This window comes from Phycodurus eques, chromosome 5, assembly GCF_024500275.1.
Source record: "Phycodurus eques isolate BA_2022a chromosome 5, UOR_Pequ_1.1, whole genome shotgun sequence".
NCBI classification, from domain to species: Eukaryota; Metazoa; Chordata; class Actinopteri; order Syngnathiformes; family Syngnathidae; genus Phycodurus; species Phycodurus eques.
Window position 1 is genome coordinate 2,190,826 of NC_084529.1, and position 14,117 is coordinate 2,204,942.

At 42.7% G+C, this 14,117-nt stretch overlaps 4 protein-coding genes across 9 annotated transcripts in view; 3 read left to right on the forward strand and 1 right to left on the reverse strand.

Moving 5' to 3' along the window:
- Positions 1 to 415: 415 nt before the first annotated feature.
- zgc:112052 (protein C19orf12 homolog) lies at positions 416 to 4,042 on the forward strand. The gene is made up of 3 exons (XM_061676769.1): positions 416 to 831; positions 1,396 to 1,558; positions 1,673 to 4,042. The coding sequence occupies exons 2-3, from the start codon at positions 1,399 to 1,401 to the stop codon at positions 1,936 to 1,938; spliced, it is 426 nt and encodes a 141-aa protein (XP_061532753.1). The 5' UTR covers positions 416 to 831; positions 1,396 to 1,398; the 3' UTR covers positions 1,939 to 4,042.
- A 271-nt stretch (positions 4,043 to 4,313) lies between these two features.
- On the reverse strand, positions 4,314 to 6,544 carry LOC133402726 (cytochrome b-c1 complex subunit Rieske, mitochondrial). Its single transcript, XM_061676767.1, has 2 exons — positions 6,334 to 6,544; positions 4,314 to 5,048 (listed from the first exon to the last, which is right to left on the reverse strand). The coding sequence occupies exons 1-2, from the start codon at positions 6,443 to 6,445 to the stop codon at positions 4,441 to 4,443; spliced, it is 720 nt and encodes a 239-aa protein (XP_061532751.1). The 5' UTR covers positions 6,446 to 6,544; the 3' UTR covers positions 4,314 to 4,440.
- Positions 6,545 to 6,766: 222 nt separating this feature from the next.
- On the forward strand, positions 6,767 to 12,193 carry rxylt1 (ribitol xylosyltransferase 1). Its single transcript, XM_061676691.1, has 6 exons — positions 6,767 to 6,992; positions 7,092 to 7,277; positions 7,403 to 7,505; positions 7,604 to 7,918; positions 8,574 to 8,744; positions 10,970 to 12,193. The coding sequence occupies exons 1-6, from the start codon at positions 6,848 to 6,850 to the stop codon at positions 11,370 to 11,372; spliced, it is 1,323 nt and encodes a 440-aa protein (XP_061532675.1). The 5' UTR covers positions 6,767 to 6,847; the 3' UTR covers positions 11,373 to 12,193.
- A 233-nt stretch (positions 12,194 to 12,426) lies between these two features.
- srgap1a (SLIT-ROBO Rho GTPase activating protein 1a) overlaps positions 12,427 to 14,117 on the forward strand; it is an 82,081-nt gene continuing 80,390 nt past the window's right edge. For 4 of the 6 annotated variants that reach the window (XM_061676771.1, XM_061676772.1, XM_061676773.1 and 1 more), the window contains exon 1: positions 12,427 to 12,931. In XM_061676771.1, the coding sequence (XP_061532755.1) occupies positions 12,868 to 12,931 (64 nt within the window). In that variant the 5' untranslated portion in view covers positions 12,427 to 12,867. The remainder of the gene's footprint in view (positions 12,932 to 14,117) is intronic. The other 2 variants (XM_061676774.1, XM_061676775.1) reach the window with 2 other exon arrangements.

A 14,117-nucleotide genomic window follows, 5' to 3' on the forward strand; every position in this document is an offset into this window, starting at 1 on the left:
CCCTGTATTCCACTAGAATAAATCCGCACCTGCACTGACCAGTAGCCGAATCCTATTTCCACATTGAGAACCAAAACAAGAGCAATCTGTAGTACGATGACCATTTTAAAGCAGTTACTTAAGGATCATTAATTAAGGACCTTGACACAGCAGAAAGTGGAAGAAACCTTTTTTAGTTCTAAAAATGAACTATCTTTATTCACCACAGCATTATGACAATATTGATTTATTTGTTTACTATTTTAGCTATAAATACTTCATTTGCATCTTTGTATATCTAGAAAAGCTCTACAGTGTACAGTATAAAACCAAAAAAATAGGAGTGTTGGCGGCACCCATTTTTTTGACACCCACACTTCTCACACTTACCAACTACACCCTTTTTTTTTTTTTTTTTTAAACTAGCATTGCGGGCCATGTCAAATGTAATTCTAAGTATATGTCAGCAATGACATTTATGTACAGCAGTGCAGCGAGGAATGCGGTCGTTTCACTCACAGAGTCGGACAACCACAACAACACCCTATTGTGTTTTCTCGCCCGAATTCCGCGACCCGAGTGAGGAGAAGCAGTTCAGATAATGGATGGATAGTCACAGTGAACAGATCTTCAACTGAACTGAGTGATTTTTATTTTATTTTTTTTATTTTCCCGCGATCAATGCAACCTGACAGTTGAGTTCAGTCATTTCTCAGCTTCCGCGCCACGTGACCATCCACTTCCGTCGCTCTTCTCTCCACTCACGGCGAACGGCGAGGCTACAGGACATTTCAATTCGAAATTAATGACAAAAGTCCAACCGATATTAATGACAAACTCATAATACAAAAGGTACAGTATGCACCGATTCGAAATTTCATGTGGTGGATATTATTTTCATTTGGCCAGACGTGTTTCTGCCACAACTGTTTCACTCTCGTTTAAACAATTGCCGATCTTGCATTCGTATTCCGTGCTTTATCGTAATAGGTGAATTGTTTATGTTACTGCCTTTTATCAGGTAAAATCATCATTGCATCATCTCATCACAGGATTTAACACTTCCCTGTCCCGGTTAACCGACACAAATGTAACACTATAATAATGTAATGTTTTTATTTTTTTTAACTAGTGTCCTGTCTTGTATTTATTTTTCTCTCTATCCTCCCAGTCTGTCCTCTCGCAAAGATCAATCTGTCCGACTGCATTTATGATAACTAAATTCTTCCTGCAGCATGAAAAAAAAAAAGTAATCCTGGAAAAAGAATCCCCAGAATGTTATCCAGATGTCCATTCCTCTTATGATCACTGAATATAAATGTGATGTTGTGAAGCTAAACACTGTAGCTTGCATTACTTACTAGGTATTTTTAAGTAGATTACAGTGTATGACTTTCCGACATTTCCATAATGCAGAGAATGTGTCATCGGCTTGAAGATATTATGAAGCTGTGCTGTGAGTTATCTGCTGATAAGCAGATCCAGACCACAGTGAAGGGTTCCAGCAAGGGTGCAGCAACAGCTGGAGGCCTGGCCTTTGCTGGTGGCTTGGTTGCGGGTCCTCTTGGTATTGCAGTAGGTATGCAACATATGCTGTTACTTATTGAAATGGGTAATGTTGTAACTGGCATATATTGCACTATGCAACACATGCAGTAGTATAATGCAATGGATGAACCATGACTCTCTTCAGGCGGTGCTATCGGAGGCCTTCTTGGCTGTTGGCTGACCAGTGGTCAGTTCAAACCGCTTCCTCAGGTCATTATGGAGCTCAGTCCTCAGCAACAGCAGAAGTTGTACGCTGACCTGATTGCCATCCTTGGGGACATTCAGTGGACTGATGTGGCGCAGCTCACTGCTCTTGTCATGAGCAACAGTAGTCTGAAGCAGCAGCTCACGGCAGCCCTTCTTGGCTATGTCACCAAGGAGTTCCAAGCAAATGTGCACTATGTGGATTAGTGTGCGAGTCCTCAGGCTCCACACCCTGACTGTTTGAAAAGGACATGACTTTTAGTGTATGCATATACAGAGGCTTTGAAATGCTTTCCAGAAACAACAGTAGAGAATACCATTTTATACTGATGACACATTTATTTCAATTTAATCAGCTTTCTGGCATTGCATTTTATTTTTTTATTCATCCATCTTCTGTACCGTTTATCCTCACTGGTGTCGCAAGTGTGCTGCCGGCCATCTCATGACTCTGGGTGAGAGGCGGCGTACATTCTGAACTGGTCGCCAGCCAATCGGAGGGCACATGTAGACAGACAACCATTCGCACTGACATTCACACCTATGGCTGCTTAAGTGCCTGGGGAGTACTGTATTTTCACAACCATGAGGCGCACTTAAAAGTCTTCCATTTTCTCCAAAATGGACGTGGCGCCTTATAATCCGCCGCGCCTTACGTGTGCACCGAGTTCCAACATCTATGTTCTGTTGGTGCATTTGCTCTCAAGCTGATGTTTAAAACTTTTTTTTTTTTTAACCTATATTCTTTCTGTCGGTGTCTTGAACCAGAGTCCCCACAGTGGCAGGTGATGATCTCAGCCACTTGTCCTACGGCTGCTCCCCGCTAAGAGTATCACCACTAAATCCCCATCCTCATTGTTTGCAGTTTTATCTCATTGTGACTTCACTTTTAATAGAATAGAACTTTCACTGTTACACTTATATCACTCTTGTAAACACTGAAAGCTTTCATTGTTGAAAAGGAAGCCATGTCCACATTATGAGTTGATAGTATTGTCTGTATGAGTTTAATGAGAAATTTCATCCATCATCCAATTTCTAATATGTTGCTAACGAAGTAACCAACATATTAGAAATTGCTCTCAGTACGATGCATTGCAGTTTTACACCATTGTAAACTACAAACTTAACTTTATACATTGAATAAGTTAATACCTGTAGCCTTCCATCCATCCATTCTCTGTACACTAACTCTCAGTAGGGTCACGGGTGTGCTGGAGCCTATCCCAGTTGACTTTGGTTGAGAGGCGAGGTACACCCTGAACTGGTCGCCAGTCAATAACGGGGCAAAAATAGACAAAGAACCATTCACATTCAAATTCCCAACAAAGGGCAATTGACCTACCATGTATGTTTTTGGGATGTGGGAGGAAACCGGAGTAACCTAGAGAAATACTACGCAGGCACGGTGACCACATGAAAATGCCACACAGGAAGGCCGCAGCCCGGATTTGAACCCACGACCTCGGGAAGGCGGACGCGCTAACCAATCGGGCACTGCTCCACCATACCTGTGTCCAATGTGATTTCAAATTGAGCATTAATATCTTTGGAAAGACAGATGTTTTGATACACTTCTTGTATGAGACATTAGTTTGCAAGTAATCAGCTTTTCTTCTCAATATGGTTTGTGAAACAGGTTCACAATTTAGCCAACTTGTTTGTCAAAAAACCTGGCATTTATTTCTGTATGATTATCTAACATGGTGGCCGACTGCTCAGCACATCTGCCTCACAGCTCTGAGTTCATGGGTTCAATTTGGCCTCCCTGTGTGGAATTTGCATGTTCTCCCCGTGCCTGCGTGGGTTTTCGCCTGGTTTCCTCCCACATTCCAAAAACGTGCAAGGTAAGTTCATTGAAGACTAAATTGCCCATAGGTGTGAATGTGAGTGCGAATGGTTGTTTGTCTATCTGTGCCATGCGATTGGCTGGGGACCAGTTCCCCGCATCTTGCCCAAAGTCAGCTGGGATAGGGGCCAGCACATCCTTCGCCCTAGTGAGAATAAGCGGGCCGGAAAATGGATGGATAGCTAATATATCCATTGCAGTGGTGAGTGGTCAGAGCCAGCAAGGCATTCTTCACTCCACACTATGAGAAGTGCTGACCTACATTTACAACCTAAATTCTAAAGTTTGTTCCATGAAATTGCATAAATGTATTACCAACAGTTTATTACTTTTTTTTTTGGTCCAATCAAGAGTTCAGCCTCCATGTGCTGCCATGTCAATCTAATGTGCCCAGTGATGGCCACCGATGTAACTTCGCAATTGGACTCTTTGACCAATTAAATTTCCAATTTCTTCAAGCGAGCTGGGCCTCAATGTCACCATTTTTCCAATCTTCTTCTGCATACATTAACACATTGAATAATCAGCATTTATGGTAATAGATTTTATTGCTGCCTTATTAGATAACTATTGATTCTGAAGTGCTCCAGATGGTGGTATTCAGAGATGAATTAAGTAAGGTAAATTCCAGCTGAAGGCTTTGGTACCAAATGCATGATCTGTTGAAACTAAAAGTAGTGAGAAATGGCAGACCATCACTGTGAGAGGATGAAAAATAAAACCTGCAACCATATTGTAGGAAACAGGTTTTTATTGATAATTAAATAGACCATTTTCACCTCCACCTTGTACATAGAGCCATTTTTCAACATATACTACAGTAGGAGATAGACTTGTAAGATACAATAGCGCTCTAATATTTATCCCACAATAACGGTGTCATCTTGGAACTCGTAGTAGGGAACCTCCAGGTTAAGAGGAGCCGGCCCCTTTCTAATTCTTCCTGAAGCATCGTAGTGGGATCCATGGCAAGGACAGTAGTAGCCGCCATAGTCACCTGCGTTTGCAATAGGCACACATCCCAGGTGAGTGCACACACCAAGGACGATAACCCAGCTAGGGTTGACAAATCTATCCTTATCGTGCTGGGGATCGCGGAGCTCTGCAAGATTCACAGCCTCCTCTGCTGCAATTTCCTTCTCTGTGCGGTGACGGACAAACAGAGGTTTCCCTCTCCACTTGAAGGTCATGTTTTTGCCCTCTGGAATCTCAGCCAGCTTGATCTCAATCTTGGACAAGGCCAGGACGTCAGCCGAAGCACTCATGGAGGAGACAAATTGGCTGACCACCGTTTTGGCTGCATAGACGCTAACCACAGCGGTGGCCCCGGTGAAGAAGTAGGAGAAGGCCCTCCTCACCTCGCTGCTGTCCTGAGAGGACTTGTTCGGGTCGATGACTTCAGGGCGGCGGTAATCTGTGAAGTCAGGGATCTTGATGTCTGTGTGGGCGAGTCGGATTCCTCCAGCAGCTAAAAGGAGATCATCAAATAAATAGTCAGACCCAGACATACGAGTTCAAGGTAATGTATTCACAAACATTTATATTTAATTATTGAAAAAGCAATCGGATAAATATTGAATCGAGTGCAGAATCTTTCATGCATTGATGGGAAGCCGACTAGGTTTCCTTTGAAAAATTCAATTTTTTTTAATTACCGTATATCATTTATTATTACATTATTATTATTACAATTATTCATGCTCGTTTCACAGTAAAATATGAAAATCACAAGAAGGATAGTCAGAAAGGGATGCAACAGTTTATGGTTTACTGATAAACAGCAATCATTTCAGACTATTAGTATTACTATCTCAAATTTGTATTGTTTATATCGTATATAGTGTCTTGAGTACATTGTCTTACGGGTTCTACCATTCAGTGCATGCAGCAGCAACACAAAAGGAGAGAAGTAGACACGAACAATAGACTAGAAGATGACATCAGAGGCATGTGCCCAGTGCTATACAATATGGCTGAAGGCCACCCAGATGACTTGATTGTTTTATATTTATGGCCTAGAAGTGTCTTTCACACATGCATTTACTGTAACTATGATATTACTTTTGCATTAGCGTAGTTAAGTGATACATTGTAGACAGCATGCTTAGTTACTGCCATACTGTTTGTCTTATAGTTCCTCTAGGCCCCTAAAAAATATATATTTTTTTTACTGTAACACTGACTTTTCCACTGCATCGGTGGTTTAAACATACAAATTCGGTTGATGTCTCCGCCGTCTGAATGGAAGTCCTTCATAAACTGAAGAACTCTGTCTATGAATACAACATTTTGTAAAACACTCCATTGTGAACTTCGTCTATTTGAATTAAATGTAATGCAGTCATTTCTGACTATTCTGTCAACACAACGCTTAGATTTATCTCGGTTGGGCTATGTACTTTTCTTACCTAGCATAGTTTGTTTATCAGTCGGCCCTCACCCTTTATTTTCGAGATCGTCCTTGAGTGTGTGGTGGTTGGTTTTTCCAGCTCGAATATCTCCATTATCCAAGCAGCTCAAACATTAATTTGCCCATGTCTATATTACGGGTGTGGACGTGCAAACCTGTCTATAACGTTAGCTACGACGAATTAGCTACGAAAAATGTTTTTGACCCAAGGACAAACCTACATACGAGCAAGTTACAACTAAAATTATTACAAGTCTACTTTGTGGTTATATTGTTGCATTGATAACCAGCCGACGGCGTCAGTTTGTATTGTTAGGCAAAGGAAGGCCGCGTCGTATCTTACCAGAAGCAGGAACCAAGTCTTTTGCGCCAGGTAACGCCACACATTTGACGGATTGCTTTGTTCCCCGCAACACTGGGGCAAGAGCCCCAAAACGACCAGCAAATGTCATCATTTTCGCTAGATAAAAAACACCCTCACCCCGTAGTTGGGGACACGACCTTGCATATACAAATCTTCCGCGTACCGCTGTGTTCTGACACTATAGAAACACTTTCCTTCTTGAAGGTTCCGCCTCAAAATATGTCCGATCTGTCCTGTTTCAATTCCCATGTCAAAATATTTTGTAGATTATACAGAGATTTCTAAGAGCAAAACAGAAAATAAATAGTTTCACACTCGACACGAATTTTATACGAATAGATATCGCTTCAATAGCTGTTTAAATAAGTGCAAATTTAGACAGGCACATCTTCACGGCGGCTTTCCTCGTGATGTAAACAAGGGTCCTGTCACACAAAAAAATGGAAGTTGAGATGCAGAATGGTAACATTAGCGAGCTTAGAAAGAGGGAAAAATGAAATTTCCGAAGAGAAAGTTGTTTCTTCTCATAATTTTTGCCTATGTAGCGTTTTCGCTATACGCTGCATACAACGTTTTCTTTAGTACTAAAGTCATATCCCGCGTTCACAGGGTAGAGAAGAAAGAAGCAGGGCCCTCAGGTATTTTCACCAAAAATTGAATTTACAAAAGCTTTCTTATAGTTACAGTTAAGTCACAGTTAAATATTTGATTGCATCAACTGTCTGTTTTGTTTGCAGGGGGTGTTCGAGATGGCGGAGCTGCTCCATTTATTGGAGATGAGTGGAATCCGTGGGAGGATGAACAAGTGGAGTACAACTCCGCACTTAACAAAAAGAGAGAGGCCTTCAAACAGCATATGGCACGAATCGAAAAGAACAAACTCAAAAGATACAAGGTCCAGATCTGGGGTAAAGCAGCCATCGGTGAGCCATGTTTGTGCATAATTTCTTTCCGTTTAGCCTGTGAGACGCCAGTGTTAACCACCTTGTTGCTACTTCGCGTTATTACATTCTCTTATTATTATAATTTTAAAAAAAAATGTCACCAGGACTTTACCTTTGGGAACATATATTGGAGGGACCCCTCAACCCTACTGACAAGATAGCGCAATGGAAAGAGGGCGAGTTTCAATCAAGTAAAATAGACTTCAAGTAAGAAATCAGTGATGAATATTTAAAATGTTGTGAACACTATACCGCATTATGTAGACAGAACCACAACATTGTTTCATTTACTCCTCCATCTTTAGTTTCTACACAGGTTCTGCAGTAGTCCAAGGTCATGTTCCCTTGGATATGAACAGCCTGGTTCTTGTTCTGAATGGTCGTGAACAGCAGAAGGTAGCGTACTCCACACGTTGGTTGGAGCACGTCCGAGCTTTGGTTCAGTCCCGCACGGTGTCTCACGTGGCTGTGGTCCTGCTGGGCAATGAGCACTGCAACAATGACTGGATAGGGCCATACCTAAAGAGACATGGTGGCTTTGTGGACCTGCTCTTTTTAGTGTATGACAGCCCTTGGGTCAATGACAGAGATGTCTTCCAATGGCCTCTCGGTGTTGCCACGTAAGTCGTTCTTTAGTTTACTGTTGAAGATCATACAGTCTGGTATTAAAGCGTATGCATACATGTTATAAATAAGTAATATGAAACAAAAATAGTCATGCAACACATTTTATGTTCAAAGGGAACTGGGTGAATGCCCCAATCATCCAACCATTCATCCATCCATTTTCTATAGCGCTACTCCTTATTTGGGTTATGGGTGAGCGTGAGGCTCTCCCACTGACCTTTGGAGAGTGGCTAGGTACACCATGGACTGGTCGCCAGTGCACATATACACAAACCAGTCGCACTCACATTCATAACCCTATCAATTAACCTAACGTGCATGTTTTGGAACTTGGGAGGATGTCATGGGAGCCGGGGAAAACTCATGCAAACCCGAGCAGAACATACAAACTCCACACAAGAGGGCCAGAGCTGAGATTCACAGTGCTGCTCTGGTTGAGATAATATAGCTTACATTGAAAGCAAAAAAAAAAAGGACATTAACACCATTTATACCTTTCCTCCTTTTCGTTGCTTTGATGGACATTTACTTGCAAGTTGTGTCCAAACATTGAATTGCCTGTCTATATATCATGCTGCACAATACGTGAAAATAATGTTCCATTTCAATTAAATCCACTTCGTCTTACATGTCATGTTTCCTGTGCAGATACAGGCAGTTTCCCATGGTCAGGCCCAATGGTGAGATGATCACCTCCAACAGGCCATATCTCTGCAACTTCCTCGGTACTGTTTACAAGAATTCTTCTCGGGAAACACTCATGCAGGTTCTGAAACAATCTGGCCTGGAGAAGGATTGTATCACCACTGCCAGGGAGAAGTAAGCCATTATGTTATGTCAGAGAATACTACTAAACACAAAAAAAACATTTTACTATTATACATATGGTGCATAATATGAGCAGGATTCAAAATTAACACTCGCCAGGTGCAAAATGTGTGTAAATTTTCCGTTGGGTGTGTACATTTCGGAGGGCTATCTGTGACATGGTGAGTAAATGTTTGTACCATATAAATAATGTTTTTTTTTCCGTCTTCATTTTGTTGGATTTCTACTTTATGTTCCTCTGCTGTCTGCACCTACAGTATAAGAATGATGCGTACATACACAAACATACATACGTAATGTAAACAGAAGCTAATTAGGCTAGGTATTTAGGCTAATTAGGTCGCGGGAATATGTGGAGATTTTTAGCAGGAGTCGAGCGGCCACGGCGACACCTGTCCCTCGCGGCCGTCCACAACACTTCCCCGCCGAATGCGAGCCGCCGCCGACCTGCCAAAGAGCACGAGGCTGCCGGCTCATGAAGCGAATGCACATTCATTATGCACAAATAACTCCTGCGATCAAACTTGGGATGAGAGTCTGAACTAGGCATCGAAGGACACAACAACTAGCAGATGCCGTGGTATGGACCAATCAGAGCCAATGTTTCCATATTTAAATTAGGGGATGTGAGCGATCCAATCGGGGAGTACAGAATGATCCCACTGAGGCTGTAATGCTGTGACACAAGGACTGTGTCAGGAGCAAGAGGCAGACTTGGGACTGTGAAAGCCAGTGGTGTCGTTAGGCCTTTTTTAGGTTGGCTTCAGAAAAAAGCAAAACAAAAACATTTAAAAATTGGGGGGGAAAAAAATGTCAACAATTAGTGTGTTGTGAGCCAAAGTCATGTCATTAGTCTGTATATTGATCACGTATTAGGTAAATGTTAGCTGTTTCTGAAATTCTATAGTACTGTTTTATTGAAATAAAATGTTTAAAATGATTTAATATTTTGGCTGGCAAAAAATATGCTTGCCCGGTGGATTTTTTTCATCCACCAGCCAACTTGACCGGTGAGCCAAAAAATTTATTTTCGGACACCGACAGCCGAGTGTGAAGCGGTTGGAATGAGAATCAGCTCCTCCAAATCTGAGACCATGGTCCTTAGTCGGAAAAGGGTGGAGTGCCCTCTCCAGGTTGGTAATGAGATCCTGCCCCAAGTGGAGGAGTTCAAATATCTTGGGGTCTTGTTCACGAGTGAGGGAAGAATGGAACGGGAGATCGACAGGCGGATCGGTGCAGCGTCTGTAGTGATGCGGACTTTGTATCGATCCGTTGTGGTAAATCTACATCCCTACCCTCACCTATGGTCACGAGCTGTGGGTCGTGACCGAAAGAACAAGATCCCGGATACAAGCGGGCTAAATGAGTTTCCTCCGCATGGTATCCGGGCTCTCCCTTAGAGATAGGGTGAGAAGCTCGGTCATCTGGGAGGATCTCAGAGTAGAGCCGCTGCTCCTCCACATCGAGAGGAGCCAGATGAGGTGGCCGGGGCATCTGATTCGGATGTCTCCCGGACGCCTCCCCGGTGAGGTGTTCCGGACACGTCCCACCGGGTTGAGACCCCGGGGACGACCCAGGACACGCTGGAGAGACTACATCCTTCGGCTGGCCTGGGAACGCCTCGGGATCCCCCCGGAAGAGCTGGATGAAGTGGCTGGGGAGAGGGAAGTCTGTGGGCGTCCCTGCTAAAGCTACTGCCCCCGCGACCCGACCTCGGATAAGCGGTAGAAAATGGATGCATGGATATATATATATACAGTGTACAGTGATGAATATGACATTTCCTCACTTAACCCATTACAGTAGTAAACACAGCAAGCACACAGGATTAGTGACACACTGGAATAGTGAGCACCCAGGATAGAGTTTGGGGATTTACCAGCCCTAACGTTGATACATAATTGTTATCAAATTCAGTTCTCTTAAACGTGCAATTTGATGCCCAAGCAAACAGTGTCACAAACTGAGCTACTGTTGTCAAAGCTAGTGTTCCGTTTTGATTGCCACGGCTTGAGAGTCATTTATTCAACATTATGTTTATTATTTTTCATTGTCGTTTGCATTGGTGTTGCAACTGGACTGCATGACCCTGAGAGCTTTGTACAATACTGTAATACTTTCAAATTGGTCATTACCCTATTTTGATTTTAATTAAAATGGTTACTGACAAAAAGGCAGGCTGACGATTTACTTTTTCTCTGCCCCTGTACCTCAAGATGGCTCCCCCAGGAGACAGAAGACAGTCTAAAGCGTTATCAAACTGCTCTGGCCCAGAGCGACCTCACGCTCTGCCCCGCTGGTGTCAACACGGAATGCTACCGCATCTACGAGGCCTGCTCTTATGGCTCAGTGCCTGTGGTGGAAGATGTATTGACACCTAGGACCTGCGCAGCTGGGCACAGCTCTCCACTGCGCCTCCTGAAAGCAGCGGGAGCGCCCTTCGTCTTTATTAGTGATTGGCGGGACCTTCCCGCTCTTCTGGAGAAGGAGAGAGGATTGAGCCAGGAGCAGAGGGTGGACAGGAGGAGGAGGTTACTGGAGTGGTACGCCACTTTCCGTCACCAAATGAAGGAGAGGTTCACTGAGGTCATAGAGGAGAACTTTTTCAAAAGTGGCTGATTGTGTTGCTTAAAAAAATAACATAGGTGACAATGATTTAATTTTGTCGAAAGTGGAAAAAATGTTGATTGCTTTCTTCTGTGGTGAACCTGGTGATTATCAGTATTCTGTTGTGCGCAGTTTATATTCTGAATAATATGTATTTTGTGATTTGTGAGTATCTGAGACTTTTCTTTCTTGTTTATATTTAAATGGCAGTGGTTATTGCATGTCCAGTGGTGTCGAATTTATAGAGAAAATGATGTTTTTGTAAACCGAGGTCCACATATTTCAACTACATTGTATATCTGTTTGTATGAATTTAATTGTGTGTGTGTGTGTGTGTGTAGAAAACGCAACAACACAGCAGAAGAAACAGAACAACATTGTCAAAAAATGGTACATAAGTTATTTTGTATTGTGTGTTCAAAGTGGAGAAGTGGGTATTGCATGTTTAAATTATTTTAGAGTGCCTATTTATTTCCGTTGCTATGCTGCATGGCTATATTTTTTTGTCAGTGCAATAAAATAGTTTCTAATCAAGCCATCCATCCATCTTATAATATATAGCATTATGCACGTGGGAGCTGATGTTTTTCTGATGGTTTAATGGGAATTGTATATCCTGCAGATGGCGCTAGGGTCGAATTTATATTGGAAGTAAACAGTTTGCCTCTGAATACAATGCTGGGTCTTGTCAGTAAATGTCACTACTATTTGATGAGCACATGCCTTTCTACATTTCCTGAAGCCATTTTACACGTTGCAAATGTTTAACTGTTAATATTGAGTGGAGATTGTGTGTACTGTACTATTTTTGATATGCAGTATTAAAAGTTTTGTCGATGCCCGGTCTGAGAGAAAATGTTTTTACAGGTACATTTCATTGCATGACATGCAAGTATAACAATGTGACCAATACGTAGTCTTGAATTGTGTGTGCTATCCCTCCCTCCCTCCTGGTTGGCTCTGGTCGCTGCTTGTGCTGCAGTCGGCCTGCCTACATGTCTGCCTCAAGCCTGCCGGGAGTTAGGGGGGGGGAGAGAAACCTTCCAGGGAGAGCGAGGCAGGGGGGGGAGGAGGAGGAGGTTTTTGCGTGTGAAAACCGGACATGCACTCCAATACAAGTCGACTTTATAGCAGACTGACGCAGCTTTCTGGGCACTACTTTTCTACGCGGTGCTAACTGCGGGTGATGCTCCGCTACGTTGCCCCTGAAAACTTACGTGATTGTTTTTTTAAATTTTCATTTATTTATTTTTGTCTCCCGGAGTAGCGAGAGGCTGCATTCGGAGTTGTGCGAATCTCTTGGTTGGAATAGGATTACGCATGAAGGAAGATTATCGATGAATAAATCAGCGTTTTCTCCTGGGAATTTAATCATTTTGTCGCACGTCCTTTCCTTGTCCAGTTTGGGATGAGTCGCCTGTTGTAACCCGTCATCTGGTTGACAAGCAGCTTAAAAAAAAAAGAAAAGAAAAAAGAAAACATTCTCTTAACAACAAGCGGACATAAGATGTCGTCGCCGAGGTTTAAAAAGGATAAAGAAATCATCGCGGACTACGAGAGTCAAGTGAAAGGTAAGAGGCAACTGGAATATTTGCTTTCTAACATGGTGTTAACGGGAGGGCGAGAAAAACTGCAGCCAAGCTCGTTCATCGGCGAGGCGTTAGCTCGTGATTTAAAAAGTTTGGAATGTATGACCGCCGGTAGTGCTTTTCGACAGAGACACGTGACTACTACTAGCCGGTGTGTTAAGACTAAGTAGCTGGTGAAAGCACTTTTAAATTGAGTGAGCAACATTAGCAAAAAACACACCCAAAAAAAAAAACACGGTGTAATTGTGCACTTATTATCCTCAAGGCTGTTTTATCAGCATTGTGCACTGGTGAGAGAAAAATAATGCATGTTAAGGCAGAACGTGAATGAAGGAAGATCCGATGTATTGCTCAGGGGCACTTCTGAGAAGTTGGTGCTTCTTTGTTTACTACAGTTGCACGAATCCCAAAGGCTTATGCCTATAACTTCGCATGCTTTAAGATCGTATGCAAGGATGCCATTACAACCCCCACTTTGCTTGCTGAGCAGGTATGACTTATTGTCCTATACAAATAGACTGACACAGGAATTATAGACTGACACAGAAAAGCATTGGGCTGCTCCAGGGCAGCCATAGGGATTTGGATTTCAGCCAACCAGATCTGTGCTTCTGTGCAAGTTGCATGCCACAGTACCACGTACAGTGGAATACAATCCCGTCTCCAAATTGTTTGCGTTTCAAAATAACTTTCACCACAAGAAATGATGGAAATAGAAATAATCTTTTCCAGGGAAAAAACAAACACTATCATTAAACCTTTACTTTACTGTACAGGCAATGTTAGCATACTTAGCTGACATAAAAGTGTCAAAATAAGTCAACCAGTCTTAATACGCTTTGTGTCCTCATCATCATCATTTAATGCCCCTTGTTGAAGCAGGTCTTTGTTTTGTATTTAATGGTGCAAGCCAAAGAAAAAGCAAGGCGCAGACTCAGATATTTATCCTTTAATGGTCGCTTCGGTCTCATGTGACCTTACCAGTGCATCTTTTTGTGTTGCGAAAAAGCAGACTCGCATCCACATGTACTTTCTTTGTTGCTTGTTGAGCTGAGATCTCCATCGATACGAGGAGGTCTCACATGATACCATGCAAATTCTGGCCCACTTCCAAATTGTATGACTTGAGGGGCATTCGACTGCAGAGGTTCCACAGTACTATTCGCTT

Excerpts from the sequence above, each read along its gene's own strand:
- zgc:112052 (XM_061676769.1), top strand. The coding sequence starts at position 1,399 with ATGTGTCATCGGCTTGAAGATATTATGAAGCTGTGCTGTGAGTTATCT. Across the intron at positions 1,559-1,672 it reads TCCTCTTGGTATTGCAGTAG|GCGGTGCTATCGGAGGCCTT; the intron begins GTATGCAACATA and ends GACTCTCTTCAG.
- LOC133402726 (XM_061676767.1), bottom strand. The coding sequence starts at position 6,445 with ATGATGACATTTGCTGGTCGTTTTGGGGCTCTTGCCCCAGTGTTGCGG. Across the intron at positions 5,049-6,333 it reads AGACTTGGTTCCTGCTTCTG|CTGCTGGAGGAATCCGACTC; the intron begins GTAAGATACGAC and ends ATCTCCTTTTAG.
- rxylt1 (XM_061676691.1), top strand. The coding sequence starts at position 6,848 with ATGAAATTTCCGAAGAGAAAGTTGTTTCTTCTCATAATTTTTGCCTAT. Across the intron at positions 7,919-8,573 it reads TGGCCTCTCGGTGTTGCCAC|ATACAGGCAGTTTCCCATGG; the intron begins GTAAGTCGTTCT and ends TTTCCTGTGCAG. Across the intron at positions 8,745-10,969 it reads ATCACCACTGCCAGGGAGAA|ATGGCTCCCCCAGGAGACAG; the intron begins GTAAGCCATTAT and ends CTGTACCTCAAG.